The 26,002-nt window shown below is 34.0% G+C and overlaps 1 protein-coding gene and 1 non-coding gene across 7 annotated transcripts in view; one reads left to right on the forward strand and one right to left on the reverse strand.

Moving 5' to 3' along the window:
• The first annotated feature begins 247 nt into the window (after positions 1 to 247).
• Positions 248 to 324, forward strand: Trnaa-ugc (transfer RNA alanine (anticodon UGC)). Its single transcript has one exon. It is a non-coding gene; the product is annotated as a tRNA-Ala (tRNA).
• A 7,346-nt stretch (positions 325 to 7,670) lies between these two features.
• Positions 7,671 to 26,002, reverse strand: part of LOC124972020 (lysine-specific demethylase 6A) — a 220,392-nt gene continuing 202,060 nt past the window's right edge. For 5 of the 6 annotated variants that reach the window (XM_047536094.1, XM_047536095.1, XM_047536098.1 and 2 more), the window contains 3 exons: positions 16,925 to 17,051; positions 14,287 to 14,457; positions 7,672 to 13,154 (listed from right to left, as the gene is read on the reverse strand). In XM_047536094.1, coding sequence (XP_047392050.1) covers positions 13,125 to 13,154; positions 14,287 to 14,457; positions 16,925 to 17,051 — 328 coding nt within the window. In that variant the 3' untranslated portion in view covers positions 7,672 to 13,124. Of the gene's footprint in view, positions 13,155 to 14,286; positions 14,458 to 16,924; positions 17,052 to 26,002 lie in introns of all 6 variants that reach the window. The other variant, XM_047536093.1, reaches the window with a different exon arrangement.

Here is a 26,002-nt window from a genome sequence, read left to right on the forward strand (position 1 = left end):
AAAAAAAAAAAAAAAAAAAAAAAGAGAGAGAACTTTATAATATTGAAGAGACAAAACTCAGCTTCAGAAAATAAAACACTTTACCCTAAGATTTAATCACAAAGACACCTCCCCAGAATTAAGACTCTGCCTTTTGCCTTATTCTATTCTAGCATGATTTCAAAGCAGGCTAGACTTAAGTTCATTTCAAAAGTTCAAACGATAGATTTTTCTTGTAAAGATTATTGTGATCTCAAAATAAACGGGGGGCTGGGGAGATAGCTCAGTCGGTAGAGTGCTTGCCTTGCAAGCACAAGGCCCTGGGTTCGATCCCCAGCCCCGCCAAAAAATTAAATAAATAAAAAAAGATAAAAATAAAAAAATAAACGGGGGATATAATCATGTAGAGGTTTGGGATTATAGCAATTGTTTCTTGATTCATAGTTATTATACAATGTTTTTGCTCTTGTTCATTCCATTTTGAATTTTCCTTGTCAAACTTTATAATGGTTGTCTGAATACAGAAGTATAACTTTTTCTTTTTCTTTTTTTTTTTTTTTGCGGCACTGGGAATCGAACTCAGGGGCAAGCACTCTACTAGCTGAGCTATCTCCCCAGCCCAACTTTTTCTTTTTTTAAAGAATATTTTTTTCAGTAGTAGCTGGATAAAATACCTTGATTTTATTTTTATATGGTGCTGAGGATCAAACCCAGTGCCCCAGATATCAGGCAAGCACTCTACCTCTGAGCACAACCCCAGCCCCAGAAGCACCAGTTCTAATATAATAGCCTGAGTTAGTTTGAGATAATAGGCCATTACCTATAGGACAAACAGGATATAAAGCTGACTTCCAGTACCAATACTGACTCTAATTAAATGGAAGGGGTAAACAACTATAAAATTATAGACATTAAAGTTAAAACCCAGTAATCCTACTTCAAGACTGGTGAAACTGCTGGATGCTTTAAACCAAAATTTGGAAACTAGTCAAGAAAAGGGCTCAGAAAGAAAATAGCCTAATATTTGACTCTTGTGCTCTTAGGTCAGCTTTGCAATTCTGGGCCACACAATCTGCATATGAGGGGGATCAAAGGGACCTTAGACAACAGGAAGTCAAACAAAGTACATGCTGCAAAGAAGAGGGTCATCAGAGAAGGAAATGTCCCTGATGCTTCCAAGGGAAGCCATATATGGTCAGCAAGACCTCAACCTATCCTGGTTGATGGCACTAGAGAAACTAGGAGGCTTCTTCCAAGTTCCCAAGAGTGACACCCTGAGGAATCTCAGGTGACTCTTAACAATAATAAAAACAAGGACAATTTTGACCAACTTGGTTTTAAACACCTGGCACTAGTTTAATAACCAAAGCACAGCTATACCTGAGCATTTAAAAGGACAGAATAGTTCTTTAAATGTAATTTAAGATGTACGATTGTGTAAGCTCTGCCAAAAGTTAAGTAAAGCTGGAAGGTATAAAGGAAGAGAGAGGAGTCCCTGATAACTATCAGAAGAAACTGTCAAGTCATTTTTTGAGTCAATTTGATACCTGTGAATCATCTTAAAATCCTATGTAGGCAGGCTTGATATACGTTTGCTACTATAATTATCTAACCCCAGTATTTCTCTCTCATTTTGGTCCAAAAGGTGTATACAGCACAGAAAAGTCTTAACTAACTTTACCAAAAAGATCCAAAGTAACAAAGATAAAGGAATTTCTACTGAACACAGAGATAATGTCAGTAGAAAGGTATTATACCAAACTTAGAAGGCATTACATATATTAACTACAGCTCATGAGGACACCTGTGACATAAAAACTAAATGTTTTGCATATTTCTAAAAACTGTTAATATTTCTAAAGCCTTATTGGCCTCCACTGACAAATCAGTGGCATGTGGATTCCATCTACAACTTTTGAGTTCCTATCTATGGTTTTCAGACATCAGTCAAGAAGTGATTTTTTGTGTGTGCGTGTGCTAACTGCAAAAAACAATGCTTTACTGTCTTATTTATTGTCTTAGCATGATATCTGCTATGTGTACATCATATCTAGTAACCCACCAACTGCCACCATGGACATCTGGACTGCTCTGATGCCAAATACCCTTAACTCTCTATGCCCCACGGGATGGAGAAAAGGATTTGGTCACTTGCTGAACCTGAGAAATCTGCAAGGGGTAAAGGGGATTAAGAAAGACACACACACACATTAAGATAAAAAGGCTGGTGTCGCTCTCGCCAGCAAGAACGACCCGGAGACGTGATGGGTGGCAAACTTCTTTATTAACAGCTGATTCTTCTTTTTATTTCTTCCTTTTTTAGGGAAGTTATTGTCACTTATATAGGTTATATCAACTAATTAGAATATTCATGATATGTGGGGAGAAGATAGACGTATATGGGTATAACTTGAAGCACCTAAGAATCACGCAAGAATCATGCAGAGGCCCTGACCAATTACTGAGACTTCCTCAAGGTGAAGTTAGTTGTATACGTGCAGAATAGCAGTTTTTCAACCTCACTGGCAGCTTGCCAGGCGCCATCTTGGCCAGGCTCCACCTAGGGCCAGGGGTCCGGCCGAAACCCCGACAGGCTGGGATCAGGTGGAGCACTGGTTTCAGATGGAGAAACAGTGATTGAAGAGTTGGCCCAAAAAGTTTATTTATATAGGATCTCATAATCAAGAAGAAAGGACTGTGCTGGGGCTGTGCAGCTCAGTGGCAGAGCACTTACTTTTCTATCATATTTGAAGACCTGGGTTGGATCCTTAGCACTGCATAAAAGTAAACAAGTAAAGTCATGTTATCCATACATATCTACAAAACATGAAAAAAAAAAAAAAAAAGTAAAGGACTGCAGAGGCTTAAATAATAATATTATTATGGCATTTGCAGATCAATGGATGGAACCGGAGACTATCATGCTAAATGAAATAAGCCAAGCCTAAAAACCCAAAGGCTAAATGTTTTCCCTGATAAGTGGATGATGATACATAACAGGGGTGGCGGGTAGAGAAGAATGAAGGAAACTTAGATTATGTAGAGGGAAATGAGAGGGGATAGGGGGTGGGTTATGTAAGATGGTAGACTGAGACAGACCTCATTACCCCATGTAGATGTATGATTACACAAATGGCAGGAATCTATATCGTGCACAGACATAGGAATGAAAAGTTGTACCCCATTTTTGTAAAGGAAAGAAGGTAGGAAGAAGGGACTGTGGGAGTGAGGAAGAAAGGGAGTTAGTTACAGGGCTAGAAACATTCTTGTAGCTATTTCACTGTTGCAAACTTTGGTGGAACTTCCTGTAGCACTCAGAAAGTTCTTTATCTAAAGTTACTGTTAGCTGGGAAGGTTTAGAAGTACCAGTGCTGGTGAAAACACTGTAGTTGTCTTATGCTCAGAATTCCTCTCCCAGGGAGCTATGTGCTCAAGGTCAAACTGGTTAAGACTTTTTCACAGAGACACTCTGGGTGGGGCATCACCATAGCAACAGGGCATCCTGTACCTTTGCAGGAAACATTCCCAAGCAGCAGGTGCAACATAGCCATGAAGCAATCAGGGACCCCCACTCTTAGTCACAGCCTCCAGTTACCTCCTCCAACTTTACCTTTTAGCAGGAAGTATCCAAAATGAGTTAATGTCTTAATACCCTAAAAGAATTAGGATCCCAAAGTCCTTGAGGGGGAGGTGTTAGGGGAGAAATGAGAATGGTGGGAATATGAAGTTGAGAATAATTCTATAAAATGGGTCCACCGTGCTGACCTTCCCATGCTTTCTTTGCCAAAAAGCAATTTGCCTGCAGTCCTGCCTGGCCTAAGTGGACAGAATGTCACATTCCTCAGTAAAATATGGCAGGGGAAAGATCTGACAGCACAGGCAATGAATGATGGGAGTTGAGTCAATGATGACTGGTAATCAGAGAGAACATTGAGTTGCTAGTGATTTACCTTTGTATCTCTGCTCCAGTTATCAATCTGGTGAAGAAAGAAAACAGACTAAAGAGGCTTTGGGGTAGTATAAGAAAGCAAGTTGTATTGCCCACTCCCATGGGCTTTTGGTGCCAATGCCCCCTCCTGTCTGGAGGAGTCTGTCGTCTTTAACTTTCTTACATAAAATTTGCTTGCTACATTTGCCTTGGCATATTTTGGTTGTTTAATCTTCAACATGGGGAACAAGAACCTATTTCCAATCTGCAATGGACCAGTATGATATGAATACATCCTTGCAACTCCACTCTTTCTTAAAAAAAAAAAAAAAAAAAAAAAAAATTTAGTTATAGATGGACACAGTGCCTACAGCAATTTAAAAAACTGTATGTAGATTTGGAATTATCCAAGATTATGCTAGAGCACATGAAGGACAAGTTGGTTACATATATGTAATATGCTAATATGCACAGGATTAACACTAAGTGATTTTGATTGATAATATCCTCCTCTTGAAGAACTTGAAGATAACAGTGATTGTATACAGTGAGTTTGATACCATGGAAAGGCAGGTAACTAATGGGTGAAGAACCACTACCAATAGCAGTTGCACTACCTTGTGAAGGTTTAACTGTAATTTCTATTTTCTTCATGGATCCTGTCAGTGTGTTATTTGCTGTATATGGGAAATAGGAAACCGAATGGTATCTCTGGTTCTGATAGCTAGGAGGTCCTCGTGGATATGAGATGGTTATTTGAAGATTATTTGAAGATGGCATAAACACATTAAGAGCTCAAGATGCCCTGCTGAGAAAACTGCATTTGATGCTGTGATGAGCTAGAGTCAAGTGAAGGATATTGAGAAAGTGGTGAATTGTAAGCTGACTGAGAAATTTGTTTCTGAGGTTGACTGTTCTTTGAGTGTGGAAAAACAGATAAAGGCAGTTGGTCATAATGAGGCACTGGGCTCTTTGGTGAGGATTACCATTATATACTTTGTGCAGATGATCTTCCTGATGAACCCTGAGGTGTCTGTCTAACATAAGTAGGAGGAGATACATAGAAAGCACTTGGAATTTGGGAAGAATCTGCAAACCTCTTTGAACTGTCTAACCAGAAGAAAGGTTTCTTTCAAAACTGTAACAGTAATTGGATTTGTACCATAACCAGGTACATGGATGTATATAGGAGGTGGTGGTAGTGAAGGTGTTTGTATAGCCAATGGATTCATTCCCATTTTCAAGGAAGATGGCTGTTGAGGTGGCATTGAAGTTGGAGTGGCTGCATTTCTGTTCATTCATTGAAAATGGATTGTATTTGGAGATAGCAGCCACAACAGCTAGAGCTGTGTATGGTTTACGAGTTAAACACACATCAGCTGCTTACTTGCTGTATGCTGTGGATCTGTGTGTCCATCACTTGAACTATGTACCAACATTTGACCACCACTGTATTCAGTTCCATTTCCTGGGTGATGGCTACTCAGAGAATGGACACCCAAATTAAGATGCAAAAGGTGATTTCTATTCATCCTATTATCTGGACTATGGTATTCCACATGTAAGAATCTGTGATTCAGGCTGGGGATACAGCTCAGTTGGTAGAGCGCTTGCCTTACAAGCACAAGGCCCTGGGTTCAATCCCCAGCACTGGAAAAAAAAAAAAAAAATTGTGATTCTCCTGGGAAAGAATTTGCCAATAACATCAAGACTGTTTTTCTGCGGGAGAAAAACATTAAGTCAAAAGGTGCTAAAAGGAAAAACTCTAACCTGGAAATCATGTTTTGCCTGAGAGTTCTGTAAATTTAGTTGTCTTACAGTAGAAATGCTAGTTTGGCTACAGAAAAAGTAAAAATGATTGATCCTACTAAGATATTAAAGGATTCAGGTATTTTACAAACCTTAAGCCCACATTACTTCTACTGCCAGAGAAATCTAATTCAAAACTCTGGGGAGGAAAGATGGCAAAGTACAGAAAAGAAGAACATACCAGCAGTGCCTTAGACAAGACATAAAACAGGAAGGCTTCTTCTTGGCAAGATGAACAACAAAGGAACTTCACTGAAAAGTAATACTGAAATACATTTAAAAAATCATAGTGCTAAAGAAAATCAGTAATTTGAGCATAAGAAATAATACCTTAAGAGATGCACCAGCTCCTGCCACCATCAGAGCAGAGCATGGACAAATAAACAGATGACCTATGGATAAAGAAATTAATTAAAAAGTAAAGAAAAACTGAAAAGCTGAAAGCCTTGGATTTATGGAGGAAGGCCGAATTTAATGGAAAAGATCAGATCTTAGTGAAAAATACATGAACATATCAGAGTGAATCTCAACATCATGTACATCTACCAGACACTAATTAAAAACAAAACAAAACTGTAAAGAGCAGAAAGATCAGTAGAGAGAAGAGGACAAGGGGAAGAAGGAAAGGAGGAAAAAGAACAGTAGCGGGACTAAGTTAGAGTCAATTATATTCCATGTTTTTATAATTATGTCAAAATGTATCCTAATATTATTGTATACATAACTAAAAAAAAAAAGAATACCTCCCACCCCCCCCCCCAAAAAAAAAGAATTAAGGACAAAAGGGGTGGGTGGGGGGAGGAAAAAAATAACGGAATGAATCAAACATCATTACTCTATGTAAACGTATGAATATGCAAATGGTATGCTGTTACTCCATGTACAAACAGAAACAACATGTACCCCATTTGTTTACAATAAAAATAAATTTAAAAAATTGATTTTTAGTCATTTCAATAAATGCAGAGAAAATCTTCAACAAAATTTAGTACCTATTATTACGTAAAACCAATGCCAAAATCATAGTAAATTGGCAAAAACTGAAAGCATTTCCTTTAGGATTTAGAACAAGTCAAAGATACCCACTCATCACTTTTATTTAGTATACTACTAGAAATTCTGGTCAGAACAATTAGATAAAAGAAGGAAAAAGGATAAAAATAGGAAAGGAAGAAGTAAAATTATCAGTTTCATAATGATAGGATCCCATACTAAGAAGATACAAAAAACTTCACTGGAAGACTGCTACAGCTAATAAACAAATTCAGAAAACTATCAGGATACAAAAACAAACAAACAAACAAAAACCAAAACAAGAAAAACCACCACCACAAAATCAAGATATTTTATATATACCAAAAATTAATCTGCTAAGAAATACATTAGGAAAACAATCCTACTCAGAAAATGACTGTACTAGGTGCATGGAGTACTGGGTTAGGCCAGTCTTCCAGGGAATTGCTACTCTTGGTGCTGTTTCATCCCACTTCCCTAGTTAGGTGGGCAATTTTAGTAACTTTCAGTTAGTAGTGATCAAGTTCTTTCTTAATGAAATACCGAGACATCTCTCTGGTTCTGTTTGTTGTGATCTGAACACAACAAGATGCCATGGTGATTTATTTATGTTCAGAAGACTGGTCAGCTGTGAACTCCACAAAATGGCTGCCACGACTGGCATGGCTTTCTGAGCACAATTAGGGTTAAATTGCTTGATTTCCTTTACTGACTGCATTGCTCCTATCATGTTTTAATTTGGTATGCATTTCTTTTCAGTTAGGAAGAAAATGAGCTTACATGCCTTTCCTCTTTTCTGTTGTCCCTCCCCACTTTGTCCACTCTGTTCTGGGTTCAGTGTTAAGGAACTGTTTACTGCCCAACTCTGGTCAACTGTTCCTCCACTGTCTCCTTTCTAGAGCTGTGGAGTTCACCTACCTCCCTTCTACCATATTCTCTTCCTGGAAGTTTATTTTTTAACTAAAATATGCATTTTATAAATGACTCAGTGAATTTTCTCTTGGGCATTTATCCCAGTGAAATTAAAATGTGAATGCATAAAAATCTGTACACAAACATACAATCTTTATTCAGAATAGTCCCCAAACAGGAAACAATACATATATCCTTCAATGGGTAAATATCTTAGGCCTTTTGGTCTTCTAGTTTCAAAAGCAAACAGCAGCATTAACAATTGTGCCACTTTAAAACAAATATTCCTCACAATTTGGGGAACTAGTTACACTAGATCTGGACTCATTTCTTTAACAGGATATCTTCTTGCTGTCCTTACATGACTAGAAGGGCAAGTTGATTCTCATTTTTATGAGTGTAATCCTATTCATGAAGGGTGTTAATCCCACATGACTGCTTTACTTCCCAATGGGAACAACTTCTGTGCCATCAATCACAGGACAGAATTTCAACACAAGAATTTGGGGTGAGAGGCAGTTTATAGTAATGTCTACATGAAAGGTAGTATATCTATACAAGGGATATAAAGAAGAAAAAAAACTACATAAAAGGAACTGAAGCTATATCTCCAGGGAACTCTAGTTTATGAAAACAGGACCATCCCCACTGGTTACAAATTTTTTTTGACTTTTTATAAAACATTCTTGATATGGCAAATAAAATAGAGACTATATCAATATGTAACTAGAGGTGACAGGTAACAGTGAGGGGCAGGAGATGGAGATGGTTTGAACTATTATATTAGGTCAACCTGAACAACACTACAGTCCTAATGCAATTCTGAATGTTTTTTGATGTCAGCACTGAGACATTTTAGTTTTGCAAGATGCTACCACTGGATGAAAATGAGTAAAAAGTACATATGATCTTCAGATTTATGACTATATATTCAATTATGTGAAAATAAAAATTACATCAAAACATATATGCTTATTTATAGGTCCCCCAACTCAAAATCACCAAATGAAAAAATTTCTTCAAAAACTGTCTTGCAAGTATTTAGGAATTCCAATTTCCTATTGTGAGACACAGGTCACAACTGATGTTGGTCTGATCAAGTCTGAACCTTTAGTGACCTCTCCACTTTTTAGTTCTTTACTGACAAAATAAAAATATAACTGCTATATCTTCCTCTGAGGATCACTGTTAGGGTTAAACAGGAAAATATGTGGAAAGAACTTAGTAAGATATTTTCCAAGTACACAGTAAATGGTAGGTACTGTTAAGTCAGAATATATTCTTTCAAAGCAAAAACATCATTTGGATCGTTTCAAATATAGAAACACGAATATCAGTATGGACTGTACACTTGGAAGGCTGAGTCAGGACTGTGAGTTCAAAACCACCTTGTCTCTAAATAAAATACAAAATAGGACTGGGGATGTGGTTCAGTGGTCTAGTGCCCAAGTTCAATGCTGGTATTCCCTCCCTTCCCTGCCCCCCCGCCCCCAAAATACATTAGATAAATACTACAAAATTTTGCTTTAAGTTGGTAATCTGATAAACCTAAAGATATCTCAAGTTCCAGTATTTCCACAAAGACCCACCCAATTGAAAACCTTTTCTCAATTATGGTAATCAGGTTTTATACCACAATCTCACAGAAACTGCTCAATCTAACATCACAGAAACCTTGTGATTCAAAATAATCTCTTCAAGTTTCTATTCAATATGATGTAGGAATGGTTTTAAAAAACGTTTCTTCCTACTCTTTTGACTTTTTTCTATTTCCTTTGATCTATGTGCTGTTACCAGGTATACTTGCTTCATCCCTCTTCACTTCTTAGATGTACTCCAACACATTAATATCTACACCTAAATCCCATAGCCACATATTTACCATTTTCTTCTAAATAAATTAAAATTTCCTGTATATTCTCCAGGTAAACTCTAATCATCTGCTTTGAGTCTTTTGACTGTTATTGTTTTATTAGCACTCCTGTCCACTAGAAAGAGAACTAATGAAATCTGTGGATGTTATTCCTTAAAATGTTTCCCAAATCTGTGTTTATACTTCTCTAGTCTATGATATAAATATCTGAAAGCCCAAGCCATTTTTTAAACTTCTATATGTAGAACAAATGGAGTGTGCTACACAGGAAGATTTTGAAATTTTCAAGATATACTTCTTTTTTAAAAAAAATTAACAGCTCTATTACTACCTGTAAGGATAATTTGAAAGTCTAACTTAAAGGGGGTTGAAGCCATCAGCTCCCTTTACTAATTTTCTGTTAATTCTCTCATTCCTTATTTATGCCAACTATTCAGATGCCTCAAGGTGTGAATAGCAGATTACTTAACCCATCCTTGAATGCAAAGCTCAACAGTAATATTCTTGTTATCTGATGTATTTCTATGAATCTCCCATATTGGATGGCAAAATGTTTGTGGGTACTGAGGGGTGGGGAGGCAATCTCACATCACATCTATGTTTGTATCCTATTAAAACTAAGAAAATGTCTGAATGAATGAAAATACATAAGACTAAACAAAGGGCTCACATATTTCCAAAGAACAAAAATCTTCATTTATGCAGAAATCATTTTATCTGATTATAAACCTCAGTTGATCAAACACCAGTATTTTCAGGGCCTTATTTTATAATTTTCTTCCTTTGAAAAAATGATGTTTAATATTAAAACAAAGAAGCAAAAAAATTTTTAACACTAGCACAAGCAAGTTCGAAGACATAATCATGTCAGAAATAGAAGCTAATCTTCAATAAAAGTTTGTATTTAATAGTTGAGAAAGAAAAAAGAATATTGCCGAGTTTCCCACTTTGTTCCTATTTTAACAAAAAGAACTGCTGCTTTAGAAACTTTTTGGATTATGGCTCTTTCCTAATACTTACTGTGATAAACATTTGCTTAAGTGAAAAGCATTTGGGTAGCATCTACTTTATCACTTAGAAAAGAACAAATCAAACAAAACAAAGTAGGAATGTATATCTTTTAAAACCTAAACACCCTTAGAAAGGATGATAAAGTTATAAATAGAAACTAGGGGTTGGGGATATAGCTCAGTTGGTAGAGTGACTGCCTTACAAGCACAAGTCCCTGGGTTCAATACCCAGCACAGTCAAAAAAAAAAAAGAGAGAGAGAGAAACTAGGTAACAGAGGACCTCAATTATCTACATAAACCTAAGTGATACTGATTAAAGGTTTCTTATTTCCTGATTCTATCCATTAGACTTATACTAACCTCTGAAAAGTAGAAGTATTACTCTTAATAAATCCAAATGCAGTAAAGGAAAATTAAGTGATTTTAAATCAGTACATTCAATTTATATTGATTGTAGTAACAAACTCATCTCAAAAAGTTGAGACATAACAATAGTGTAGAGTAATGAAAAGCAGAAATGCTTAAGAAAATTTCAGGTGTGGCTTTAGTATTCTATAATCTTTGATCTCTCTGGGTTGATTTTTAATTTTTGTTTGAAAAAAGTTTGTGTTGACAATGATTTCTGAACAAGAGGATTTACAAGAAAAGCACAAGAATATCAGTATTTAAAACATCTGGAGTCATTTAGTACTTCTCTTCATTTACTGAAAATTGCAATTGTTTTCTTCTGAAGTAATACATAGGTGATTGCAGTTCATGGTTTTCAATACTTATAAACTACCCAACAATAAAATGTCTCCATGTCTTTAGTCTTTAAATTTTTTTAAAAATGTCAAAATATTTAAAAATTGTCTAAAAAACATGTTTCATTAATGTCATCATCCAGGTATTGTGTCACACAAGATTAAAGCTTTTCACCAGAAGTGGTGGCACATGCCCATAATCCCAAAGGCTCAGGAGGCTAAGGCAGGAGGATCAAGAGTTAAAAGTCGGTCTCAGCAAAAGTGAAGTGCTAAGCAACCCAGTGAGACCCCGTCTCTAAATAAAATACAAAATAGGGCTGGGGATTTGGCTCAGTGGTCCAGTGCCCCTGAATTCAATAATCCATGGTACAAAAACAAAAACAACAACAACAACAAAAAAAACAGGTTGAAATGCTTCAGAAAGTATAGGCAGAAAAGCCAGGTATTATAAAATGAGATTATAATATTAAACAAAAAGTAAGGTGTTCATATGAACTTATTAAAACTTTGTAGTGATAAAAAAAATTTTAATGCCCCCATCCTTTGTGTTTTCCCTCTATCATTTTGTTATTTAACTTTAAAAAATAAACAGTTAATATATTTATTCTCTAAAATAAATCATCATTCTGGATTTTTTTCCATTTAAAAAAAATCTTTAAATGAAAAATAAGATTTATCTAATTTATAATGTTCCCTTTAATATCTGTACTATTTTTTCCTACCATTATTAAAATACATTTTGCTAGCAATTATTTCTTGACATCATTGCAATAACAGCTACTTAATAAATGAGACTGAAAGACATAACTTTAAAAATAAACATACTTTTTTTTGGTAAGCAATACTTTATAGTAGGCACCTCAAAAACTATCAGAGATGTAAAAAATTTAAAAATTGCTTATACAATTATATATTGGTATTTCTGTATACATTATACATATGTGTGCATATGCACACATACATAAAATACATGTATTCATTTGATTCGATATGAGCACAAATTGGGTTTTTACAGACTTTTTAAAACTCATAATGGTGGAAACCCTTTAAACATTAAACAATTTTAATAAAAGTTTCTGTACAATGCTAAGCAGTTTTATTTACATGTAGAAAATGTAATAGGAGTAATGTTTAAAATTACAAAACTCCTTAATGGCAAGTAAATCTGAAAAAAATAACAACATTTCATCCACAAATATTGTCAAGCAATAAATATGTATTTATATAAATAATTTAAATCTGTATCAAGATTAGAAATAAAATCACAATCTGAAGTTTATTCTTTAGTCTACATGTAATCCATTACTTTTGTATCTTGGCAAATTAATTTTTTGTTTTGTTCTGAAACCAAAGGATAATCATAATGGTCTCTAAACTTACATTGAAACAAAAAATCTTTCTCATCCAAATTTTTACATTAAAATAAAAAGTTGATCCAAAAAATATTTTTAAAAACTTGTTAGCCATATTACAAAGAAATGACCAGTCAAGACATAATTTTTAACCCCAGGAAAATCCTGAAAAAGTAAAATGCAGATGAAAATTTATCCATAGGCCTAGAAATGCAGACACAGAAAAAAGGTTATTTTTCAAGTTAGTTCTGTGTAACACTGACAGTTTTGTCAGATATACACAAACATATGATGACGATGATGATAATTTTTTGAAAAACATCTGGGTCAGCTTTCTGAGTCTTGGAGTAAAGGCAGCACTCTTCCTGTCTAGTTGACTGACCCTCTATTCTTGGAACATTGCATAGACAAAACTCTGAGTCAGCAATTTTATGCAACAGCTATAAACCAGTGATACAGGTATTTCATGAAGAGCAGAAAGGTCTCATGTTTATGGAACAGTATTAAGATGAGGAAGATGTTAATGAAGGAGCCTGAAAAGAAAAACAAGGTTATAAAATTGTTTTGTTATATAAATCATTAAGAAAGTCTATAGCTTGTGCCTACAAACAACATACAACCTGTTCATAAAGTGAGTTTAGAAAAAAAACAGCAAATCTCAATCATCTGCTAAGTAAGATATTATTCCTGTCTATACCAGAATCTTTCCCTCTTTCCCATAACTCCTACACCATTACCTCCACCAATTTTTGTACTTCATCTCTTAAGTCAAAACTTTAAGAATATTAAATTGACATATTTTTTAAAACACTTAAAAGTCCAGTCTTTACTACAAGAAAAGTTGATTTCAAAATAACTAAAAAATTTCTTAAAATTCTTCTAATAATCAACTTATGATTATGCTCAGCTACTTTACATATATTACATATTCCATGTAAGTTTTTTCTTCCTCAAATAAAAAGATCATTAAATAAGAACTATTAGGAACTAAATTTCAAATTTAGAACACAAGGCCACATGACCGTACTAACAATTCATGAATTATTTTGTTTCTGTTTATAAAAAGTCATCAAAAGTCAGAAGTAAATGGATTATCCCAAACTTTGTCTCTGAAATTAAAAACTGCACAATTGACTATGAATATTATTACATGGGTATTATATACTGTATCATTATCAAGGTTAATCAAATATTAACATGAAGTCAATGCTTACAGGAAGGATCACATTTTAAATAAATTTAATTAGCTTGGAAACAAGTGTATTTGAAAACACATATACAATCACTATTTCTATTACTATATATAATATACTATCTAGAATACAGTAATAGAAATATAATGATTACTATAGAAGAACTAAGAAACCTATCATCAAAAGTTTTATCATTTAGGTCAAATAATATAAAGACTGATAATATCCAAACAGCACACAAAGATTTTAAAATAATTATTGTGACTAGGACATTCTTATTAAGGAGGAAAAAAGAGTAAAACATGTCAATTTCAAATTCATAAATTATTTTGAAGTATGAAGGAGAAGAATATTTTTCCTTACATACCATGTGTTAAATCAAAGGAAAATTTATAATATACTAACTTCTATTTATTAAGCAGCACAAACACTACTAATTCACAACTCAGCTAACTATGTTGAATTCACTTACTAACGTAAACTGGTCATAGACTTGCATCAGGTCCTCCATTTTGTACTGTTCTAGCACCACAAAATTTTCCAAATTTCCACTTGTTTTTCGTGCACAATCTTGGCAATGTACTATGTAGGTCTTTTGAGAATTGCTTTCATTAGTGACAAAAAGCAGATTAAAAACCTCCACCTATTTTTATACAGGAGAAAAAAAGCAATTAATAGAGACAGTTGAATTTTAGCATAAATTATTTACATTTTACTATCACTACAGGATTGTATCTTACATGAAATTGTGGGCAGTGGTTTAGGTTATATTCAAGTGCTTAAAAATTATACTTGATGTGTGAGACACTATTTTTTGTTCAACACCCAAGGGTAAGAATAATGCTACATATCTAGAGACTAAGAGAATTAAATCTACATTTGATAAAGATCAATTTATTTTTATTTTATCCCAAATTATTAGAGTGCAATTAAATAAAAATGATCATTATTTGTCTTTTAGTATTTCTATGATAATGTACTATGCTTGAATGTTTGTATTCCCTCAAAGCCTGAACTCTATAAAAAAGTTACTGTATTTTATTCATATTTTGATCTTTGGAACATTTCACAGTGTTAATCTTTCATAAGAGACAAAAGAACAAAAGTTTGAATACATACAATCTGATGTTTTTCAAGAATAGGAAACTGATAGATGAGTAACAAATTATAGTCAACTCTTTGCCTTAATATGCAAGTAAGTACAAAATATGTGCATTCATGAGCATTAACATATGAAGATAATAATTCATCTTTACAGAAAGACTGATGAATTACAAAGAATCAGCCAGGATAATAGATGGTATTACAGTATATAAAAGTTGTTTGTTTTCAAATATTGGAAATATTCACTTTTCTGAAGTATAGCATTAACCAGAATCTACCTGGTCTCATAATAAGACTCTATATAAAAGTAACCATTGGATTTAAATAATTTATTTCAAAATTACAGATATTCAAGTTTTAAGAATGGATCTTTAATTTCTCAGTCAAGTGGTACTCTGACTTCTGGTTAATTTCTTCAATAACTTATTACTTCAAGTCTTACTTAAGCAATTCTGTTAAATTTTGGAATTTATAAGGTTTTCCATTACAATCTATAAGCTGTAATAATAGTCTAGGGGCCTGAGTGAAAAATTTGGGATCTCCAGTTTGTCACTGTTCTCCATTTTATTAACTGTATTGCTGTTTGTACTTGTTACATTCTTTGCAACTACTCCTTTTTTTGCATTTTTAGGGTCACCTTCTAGTCTAGATTCTTCAACACCTCTTCAGAATATTCCAACAACTTCCAATGGATCATTTTGCTTTCTATCTAAACACTCTCCAATTAGCAATAACTTCTCTCTAAAACATGTATCTTGGTCTTCTGTTCAAAAGCCTACGGTGAGTTTTAATTATTTAGAATAAATTGCAAATGCTTTTCAATGAATCATAATGATCTGTAAGATACACTCAGCCTGCCCTTGAAGGACTTTTAAGAATTTATAGTCTACTTTTCAGGTACAGTGGACTGACTGCTCAACTTCACTGAAAACCCTATACTTTTCCCATTTCCAGAGTGTTTGTTTCCAAAGTATAATGGACCTTCTATAAATATCCAACTTTAGCCATTTTGGACAGTTGAAAGTTAGCACAATCCTCAAAGAGATTCAATTTTTAATAAATGTGAATGGTCATAAGATGCCAAAATTAGAAGATGATTTTCCTCAGTGTTTAATAATTTGTATGTTCAAGATTTCATATTCATTAAATTTGTACATAATTATTATACAATTGTTATAATCTGTCATCAAGTATAATGTAAGTTCCTTCAAAGTATGTATCACACATTTATTTCTGTACCTCTTGCAAATCTGAGTCACAATAAAAAAAATCAATAAATTTAACAAATTAAGTATCCCTCACAGATAATAGAAGTGTTTTAGATTTTAAAATATTTGCATATATATAAAAGAGATCTTGGGTATGAGACCCAAGTCCAAACACAAAATTCATTTATGTCTCAGATACTTACTATACATATATAATAAAAGCAATTTTATACACTATTTTTACTGTGTCCTTGTTTTTACTAAAGCCCTTAAGGTCAGGTGTGGAATTTTCCATGTGACAGCATATTACTATTCAAAAGATCTCAAATTTGGAGCATTTTAGATTCTGGATTAGGGATACTCACCTAATATTTTATGAAATGAATTAGAAAGGACTTAATACTGATCTTCCAGGACTAAATGTGGCTTGTTGGCATCTATATTCTTATTATGGATTCTTCCTACTTTAAAATCTGAGATGATTATCATCTGCTAAGCATTTATTACACGAATGTCTCTGTAGGAAATACTTCTAGGTTAATAAACGTATTAGTAAAATATTTTACTTTCAGATGAGAATTTAACATAATAGCCATAATAGCTATTTCCAGTCAAAAATCATTATATGAAGGTATAGGCAAATTTGCAACTAAGAGAAAGGAAGAGTGAGAAGAAGGGAGTAGATGGAAGGGGAAAGGAAAAACAAACAACAGAACTTGGAGAAGCAAAAATAAAACAAAACAAAAACAAGAACAAAAACCAAAAAACAAGAACCAAGAGGTAAGAACATTTACTTACCTCACAGACACTACAGTAATGAGCTGGTTCGTTTTTTGTCCGCCCATGCCATAAAACCTCTTTTCCTGCTGCAACAAGAGCTTCTCTCAATGTCTGACATTGCTTTAGAATTTTCAGAAGACAATACCTAACATGGAGAAAAATTGTGGCAACTAAATACTATAACAAAAAGTAGCATGCCAATTAAATTATATAAATTAATATACCAATTAAAATAAGTCTTATTAAACAAATAAGAATAATTCAATTAAAGGGCAATGAAGAATGATTAAAAGGAGAGATTTTGGGTATATTAAAGATTAAAAGTTATGTATTAGACTTAACACTTTGGCTAATCTTTAGGTAGATGGTCCAGGGCACTCAACACTGAGTCACACCCCCAGCCCTATTTTTGTATTTTATTTAGAAACAGGGTCTCAATGAGTGGCTTAGGGCCTCCCTAAGTTGCAGAGGCTGGTTTTGAACTTCAGATCCTGCCTCAGTCTCCCAAACCTTTGGGATTAAAGGCGAGCACCACTGCGCCTGGTTGAAAAGAATTTTTGAATGTATCAAATGACTAAAAAAATGCTAAAGAATTGTATTGTGATTTCTCCCCAAAATTTTAATTTTGTGTACTTTAGTTTGAGAAGGATTCAATATGAACAACCTATATTCCCCAAATTAGTATTCAAATGTCAGGACAGAAATAGACACTGGGTTGGATATAACTTGGGCTGAATTTTTACTGTGCAGGTCTTCTAAAAAAAGTGTCTCTCACCATGACCTTTTTTTTTTTTTTTTTGGTGCTGGGGACTGAAACCACAGCCTTGTGCTTACAAGGACAAGCACTCTACCAACTGAGCTATATCTCCCCAGCCCCTGTCACCATAATCTTAATGGATGATAAGCAAAGTAAAGAAGCAAGAGATGCCCTGCCTTCCTCATGTGGAAAAGGTAACCCTGATTTATAGTAATAACTGTGTGAACAATAAGCTTTCTGATAACCTGTTAACCCAGAATTGTGTTCACTTGGAGTAACAATAATTTTTTATTAACAGTTTTATTTATATCAACCACAGGACTGAGGAAGGTTGAAAAAAAGAAATTTTTTTTTTCTGGTATTTGTTTTTCTGAAGCTGGTGACTGAAAACGGCTGCATTTATGCTTAAGCATACACTTTATTCACTAAGTTATACTTCCAAACATTTTTATTTTTATTCTTTATTATGGGAGTAGTATCTCAAAATAAAATGAGATAATTATTTCATTGCAGTTTAGTGACATTCAGACCATTTCTCTCATATATTTATTTCAGATATTGGTCATCTGTATGTCTTCTTTTGAGAAATGTGAATTTAAATCTATGGTCCATTTTTCAATGAGGTTATTTGATTTTGCCTTGGAATGTTTTTAGAGTCCTGTCCCCCAAATTCTCACCCATTCTAATGTCTTAAAATATTTCCCTGTGTTTTCTACTAGTAGTACGATAGCACCCAGTTTCAGATTTGAGATTTGAGCCTTTAATCCATTCTGAGTTGATTTTTGTTAACTGGTCAGAGATAGGGGTCCAGTGTCGTTCTTTTCCATGTGGATATCCAATTTTCTCAGCAACATTTATTGAAAAGACAGTCTTTTTACTGATGGATATTCTTAGAACCTTTGCTGAAAATTATTTGGCTATAAGTTGGAGTTATTTTGGGGCACTCGATTCACCCATACTGAAAGAACAATCTTGTCTTGTGGCTATTTAAAAAAAGAAAAATTTGGGTGAGAATGTGGAGAAAAGAGAACCCTTACACACTGTTGGTGGGAAAGTGACTACAGCCGTTAAGAAAAACAATATGGTAGTTTCTCTAAAAATTAACTGAAAATTAAAAACAAAACTAGCATGGGACCCAGCAATCCGCCACTGGGTGTAAATCAAAAGGAAATGAAAATATCTTTTGAGGAGACATCTGTACTCTAAGGTATAGTGTGGCACTGCTCACAAAAGTCAAGAAATGGAAATAACGGGTCTACTTGACTCTATAAGAAAAATGTGGTTAATTTACACATAATGGAATATTACTATGCAGTAACAAAGAAAGAATAAAATCCTGTCATCATGGCTACAAGGACTGAACCATACAGTCTTCTGTTAAGTGAGATTTGCCAGATACACAAAGAAAAGGACCACATGATCTCACTTGTGGTGAATCTTAAAAAGCTGATCTCGGGCTGGGGAGATAGCTCAGTCGGTAGAGTGCTTGCCTTGTAAGCACAAGGCCCTGGGTTCAATCCCCAGCACCCCCCCAAAAAAATGGGCTGGGGAGATAGCTCAGCTGGTAGGGCGCTTGTCTCACAAGCGCAAGGCCCTGAGTTCGATCCCCAGTACAAAAAAAAAAAAAAAAAAAAAGCCAATTTCATAGACATGTAGTGTAAAACAGTGGTTATAAGAGGTTAGGCAGAGTAAAAAGGAGGCAGGAAAGGAAAAGACATTTTAATGCAGACCAAGTTATACTTAGGAACAAAAAGTTCTGGTGTGTCACAATTGGGGACCACAGATAACAATACTGTTCTTTATTTACAAAAACACTAGAAGAAAGGATTTTCAAAGTTTTCACCACAAATAAAGGTCTGTTTAATCTGATTTAATCATGGAGTGTATGTATTGATTCAGCAACAGTACTCTTCTGATATGTTCAAAATTTACTCACTGAGAGTAAATTTAATTTTTAAAAAATGCTAAAAAAAAAAGTCAGGAACAGTTGCTACTTCTTAATCAGACTCAATCATGATTAACATTTAACAAACAAGTGTGTTATCTTGTGGGAAAGGCTATAAGAGTCCTGAGAATTCAAGGGGATAGAGCTTGATTATGTACCTCAGAACAGATCAGTAAAGATATATTGTTTGCTTTTCTGCTAAAGTGAAAGTATGGTGAAAAAACAATTTCTAAATCACTGTCTGCATATTAAGTACAAAAGGATAATTTTTCTCAAGCATCTGGTACTGGCAACTACAACTGAAGTCACCATTTGGTCAAATTTACAACAAATCACAGCCATCTTCCAGGACACACACGTTTTTTGCAGAGTGTACAATTACCTCCCACCCTGAATCCTTCAAGCCCTAGATGCTGGCATCACTGCAAACCCTCAAGGAATGTAGTGCTGCTTTATTCTTTCTTTTTTCATAGGTAGAGAGAGTTCTAGGCAATTGCATTTTTCATTCCCAACCTAAATCATCCTCCCAGTATAAGTAAAGAACAAATGTACAGTTGATGAGTAGTCTATTCCACTTGTATATCCAGGGTAAGTTTAGTGACCCACCAGGTACACCCTGACGTGGACTTGAGCTAAGACCACATTGACTAGCAAACCGTACGATTCTTTTTGGTCTCCTGGAATTACTGTGACTCAGAGATGGTGCCTAATAATCCCCAAGGTATGAATATTTCTTTTTCCCTAGTGTACTGCTAAGAGTCTGTAGGCCTTGATGGTACAGACTGGGAGAAAAATCAAGAGTATAAATAATTGGCAATACAGTGAGAGTACTTCCTTAAGTTAATCCAGCACTGGTACAAGTAAAAAAATTATACCAACAATTCTATTTTTGAGTCAAGAGTTTTGTTCAATAGAAATAGAACTCTTCCTCTTATGCAGAAAAAAGATATGGCAGGAGTCCTATTTATTTCATTTCCAGAAACACCATGATCAGCTAGTAAATTCCACAGGTTTTGTGTATTTATAATAATCCTATGTTCTCTTTAATTTGTTGATTAAGTGCCTCCATTTGACCCATTACCACAGCATCCTAATTACCCCATTCTGTTTAGTTTCACAATTCAGGATCCAAAGAGAGAAATAAACACTGAACTTCTCCATGATGTTGGGAATCATCTCTCAATATTATTATTACCCATGCTAAAATTCTACTCTCCTAAAATATTTAAATCTTTTCCTCTAAAGTACACCATGATAAGTCTGGAATTTCAGATTACTTTCTGTGGGGGACACTTTACTACATTTCAGTCAATAAACTAAACAATCTACAGACTAAGAAGTCCATGATTGAGAAGACAACATCTCATAAGAGGATCCTTGAAAAGTCCATGCCAAAAGTAGGAATGTGAATCCATGGGAGGTTAAGAGAGGGCCAAACTCACTTAGAAAACTGGATCTGTTGCTCTACCACACATTCTCTGCCATGATGTTCAGTATTATGGAGTTAAGCCACCATGAACTGAAATCACTGAAACCATGAGCCAAAATAAACTATTCCCACTCTTTAAGTTGATATATGTCAGGTGTTTTGTCAAAGTAACAGATGACTAACTAATACAACAATTCCTGAGAAAACACTCCCACATTCACCTCTTAAAGGTCCTACTTTGCAATCCTGTTGCATGGGGAATTAAGTTTCCAACACATAAACTTCACAACACACTTAAGCAATAGGAAAACTGAAATGTATTATGAGAATAATCTTTTTTTGTTCAAATTCTTCCAATTTAAATGTTAATTCTTTTTAAAAATAATAGAGAAGCAACTAGAGTAGTGCTTAACCAAATTACCTGGGTATTGTTGCCTTGACAACTTGACTCAAAATGAAGTGTCAAATATAATCAATAATACATAACAAATATGATCATATGGTACTTCACAACAGAAATACTAAGTATATACAGAAGTTAACTAATGGAAGAAACAGAAATTTCTTAAATAAGAGTCAAGAAACTTGACTATTCCTTCAATAGTAGAGGAAACTATGAGAGCATAACAACAAACAAATAGGGGCTATAAATACTTATATTAAGAAACAGCTTAGAGGGCTGGGGTTGTGGCTGAGTGGTAGAGTGCTTGCCTAGCACATGTGAAACACTGGGTTTGATCCTCAGCACCACATAAAAATAAATAAAGGTATTGTGTTCATCTACAACTATTTAAAAAAAATTTTTTTAAAGTTTACAAAACAATAACCTAATTCTACACCCAAGAAAATAAAGAAATAGCAAATTAAAAATAAATCTGGGATAAGGAAAGAAAGAAACAAAGATTGAATAGAAGATTGAGGGAAATCAAAAACAAAAAAATGATAGTTTTTGTTAGAATAATTAACAAAGTGGGAGTCTTAAATTAATAAAATTGGAAATCAAAGTAGAAACATTGTTATACAACTGTAGAAATAAAAAGGATTACAACAGAATGTTAAGAACAATAATATACCTACTAATCAGATAATCTAGATAAAGCAAATTCCTAGAAATATATAAACTTAGAAAAAATTAGATTAGAAAATCAAAACTTAGTTAAGAATAAATGTATTTCAAAAACATAGCATGTCAAATAAAATATTGCATAAGTAATCATGCACCTACCTACAATCAACATCAATAAAAAAGCTGAAGACTTTTAACAATGTTATGAAAGACAGTACATGAATATATGCAAGAGACAGGTTAATTAACTTCCAAAACTCCAGAAATAAATGACTTCACTAATGCATCCAATCAAATTTTCAAAATTTCTTCTAACACTCTTTAAAAAAAAAAGAAGAAAGACCATTTTCAAACTCAATCTGTGAAGGTGAAATTATCACATGAAAGCAAGTAAAGGAAACTGCAGGCCAATATGCAAAGATCTCAAAAAATTCTTGGAATGTGACTTCTACAACATATTAGAAGGATATACATCCTGAATTCTTGTCCTAAGAGTTCAAAATGTGAAAGCAAATCAATATAATTATGGTAATGGAAGGAAGGAAAAATAAACGATATATCATCTCAAATAATGTTGAGTAAAAATCTGACAAATGCTTTCTCAAGTGATGCAAAAGGAAGATCCTTAAAAAAAAAAAGGCATTTATGAAAATCCAGTTAACGTCATATTGAAACTTTTAGCTGTAAGATAAGGAGTAAATTGAGGATGGCACTTTTATCATTCATGGAGTTAGGACTAATCAGAGCAAGGAACCAAGAGAAAGAAATTAAAAGCATCCAAATTAGAAAGGGATGAAAAATTATCACTTCACAGATGACTAATCTCACTTAAAAAAATACAAAAGAACCTTAAATTTAAGTTAAAAAAAAACAGTAGAACACATATCAAAATGGAAAATTCAATTTGCATTCTACATATCAAAAATGAAAAAAAAAATGAACGAGTGTAATGTATGCACTAACAATGCGGGTATTCTCAGCACACTGATTGTTTTAACTAAAAGAATAATTTTTTATTCAGTAGTTATAAAACTTGTATTAAAACATGTCTAGGGGGCTGAGGTTGTGGCTCAGTGGTGGAACGTTCACTTAGCATATGTGAGGCACTGGGTTAAATCCTCAGCAGCACATAAAAATAAATTGTTATTGGGTCCATTTACAACTGAAAAAAAAATTAAAACAAACAAAAACATGTGCAGGATCATTATTGTCACATTCTTTTCCACTTGCAGATGAATTGAACAGTACACTTTTGAACAAACAGTCCCTGAAGAAATCGGAGTATCAAGGAAAGGATTAAAAAATTCCTAGAATCTAATGAAAATGGAAACAACCTACCAGATTATGTGGGATACAACAAAAGTAGTACTAAGGAGGGCCTTTACAACTATGATTACTTATATTACAAAAATATCAAATAAATAATATAATGTTGCAACTCAAGGCCTCAGAAAAGGAACAAACAAAACCCAATCAGTGAAAGGAAACAAATGATAAAAATTGGAGCAGAAATAAATGAAATACAAACAAAAGAACAATCCAAAGCATCAATAAAACAAAGAGCTGGTTGAAGACAATAGTAAAATAAGACACCCATAGGCAGGCATCATAGTACCTGAATTCAAAAATATACTATAGAACCATTATAAAAAAATTGCACTGTACTGGCATAAAAGTAGACCTACAGACTGATGGAACAGAATGAAAATCCAGGAATAAAACCATACACTGACTGCCATCTGATTCTAGACGTAGGTGCCAAAAACATGCTGGATAATCTCTTTAATAAATGGTGTTAAGAGATGTACCAACAGAAGACAAATTAGATCCTTATTTCCCAACTCAATAACTCAAAATTGATCAAAGGCGTATATAAGACCTGAAACTTTGAAATTACTAGAAGAAACCCGGAGAAACACTTCAAGATAGAGGTCTAGGAAATAATTTCCTGAATAGGAGTCCAGCAACCCAGGAATAATAGCAAGAATTGACAAATGGGATTATGTCAAATTAAAAATTGTCTTCATGGTGAAGGAAACAATGAACAGAGTTTAATAAGAGAGCTTCTAAATTGGGAGAAAAATTTTGCCTGCTATACATATGTATAAGATGCTTGTCTAAACATAAAAATAACTTACACCAAAAGAACATGTAATCCAATAAATGAATGGACAAATGATCTGAACAGACACTCTCAAAGGAAGATGCACCAACAAGTAAAAGAACATATGGGGAGAAAAAAAAAAGAGCTTAACAGTTTTAGACACCGGAGAAATGCAAATCAAAACTACACTGAAATTCCTTCTTACCCTAATAAGAATGGGTGGGCTGAGAATATGGTTCAGGGATAAAGTGTTTGCCCTGGTGTGCATGAAGTCCTGGGTTCAAATCCCCCAGCACTAAAATAATAAAATAAATAAAATACAATACAATAAGAATAAAATAAAATAATTAGTAATTAGTATGGCACCATGGAAAATACTACAGAAGTTTCTCAAAAACTAGAGGACTATCTATGATCTATCTAAACTACTTCTTAGAATATACCCAAAGGAATCAAAGCACACTACAGAAACACCTTCAAACCCATGTTAACTGGGGCAATATTCACAATAGCCAAGTTATAGAAAGAGCCTCAATGAATAAAGATAATGAGGTAACAGATACACAATGGAGCATTTTTCAGCTGTAAAGAATGAAATCATGTCATTTGCAGGAAAATGAAGTGGCACTGGAGATTAACATGCTAAGTAAAATAAGTTAAACTCATAAAGACATGTTTCCCTCTCACATGTTGAATCTGGGAAGAAAAAAGATTACCTGAAAATAATAGGAAAGGGGAAGAGAAGATAGGAAGAAGAAAAGGAGGTAAAAAAAATCATCACTGATTCCATCAAAGCATTATAAATTAGACAATGAAACCCATTTTACATAATTAATAGGTACTAAAAATAATAAAAAGTTGAACTTTGAATTAAAAAAAAAAAAACACTGGAAAAAGAATAGAGGGGGGAAAGAGGGCCTCCAGTGCTAAACACATACTAGCACAGCAAAGGCAAATGTACAGATGAAAAAAGAAAGATAGATCTGGAAAATAAAGCTAGAGGGACAGATCCAGAAAATAAATACCAAGTGTGGCCTGTTTAAGCACCTGGCACCTACACAGCACACTGACACTAGGGAAATACTCTCCCAATATATAATTGAGGGCCACACAAGAAAGCCATCTTGAGAAATTCTTGACTGAACTTAGTGTTTAGTTCCTACATTTTCTTTGGGAAAAAGCAGTGTACTCATTCAGCAGACATTAGCCTTTATAGCTAGTTTAGCTATGAGAGGGCGTGTCTGGGGACAAAAAAATCCTGTGAGTTGTATGAAATGGGAAGCAAAGGTATGCCAGAGCTAATAAATTCAGCAAAGTAGCAGGTTACAAAATCAACATACAAAATCAATATCTTTCCCACACATCAATAATGAATGAAAATATGCTGTTGGAAGAAAAGAGGAGAAATGAAGAAAACTGGGAAATTAGGAACAATATTAAAAGGTCAAATGTTTGGGTTTGAGGGGCTCAAGAAGGACCTGAGAATGCCAAAGAGATAGCAAGTGTATACCAAACTTAGAAAAGGATACAGATAAATAGGAAGATCAAAGATCACCAGATTTAACTCAGTCAAGTCTACCCCAAGACATACCCAAATTCCAAAGCATAAGAAAAGATTCTCAATGTGGCAAGAGAAGAAGCAAACAACATACTGGGTTATCCCTACTGACTGAATGTAAACATCTCAGCTGAAATAGTAGGCCAGGAAAAAGTGGCATCAAATTTTCACAGTACTGAGGGAAAAAAAATCTACTAGTCAAGAGTATGGTACCCAACAAAGTTATCCTTTAGAAAT

The sequence above is a fragment of the Sciurus carolinensis genome, chromosome X (genome assembly GCF_902686445.1).
Source record: "Sciurus carolinensis chromosome X, mSciCar1.2, whole genome shotgun sequence".
Taxonomy (NCBI): domain Eukaryota; kingdom Metazoa; phylum Chordata; class Mammalia; order Rodentia; family Sciuridae; genus Sciurus; species Sciurus carolinensis.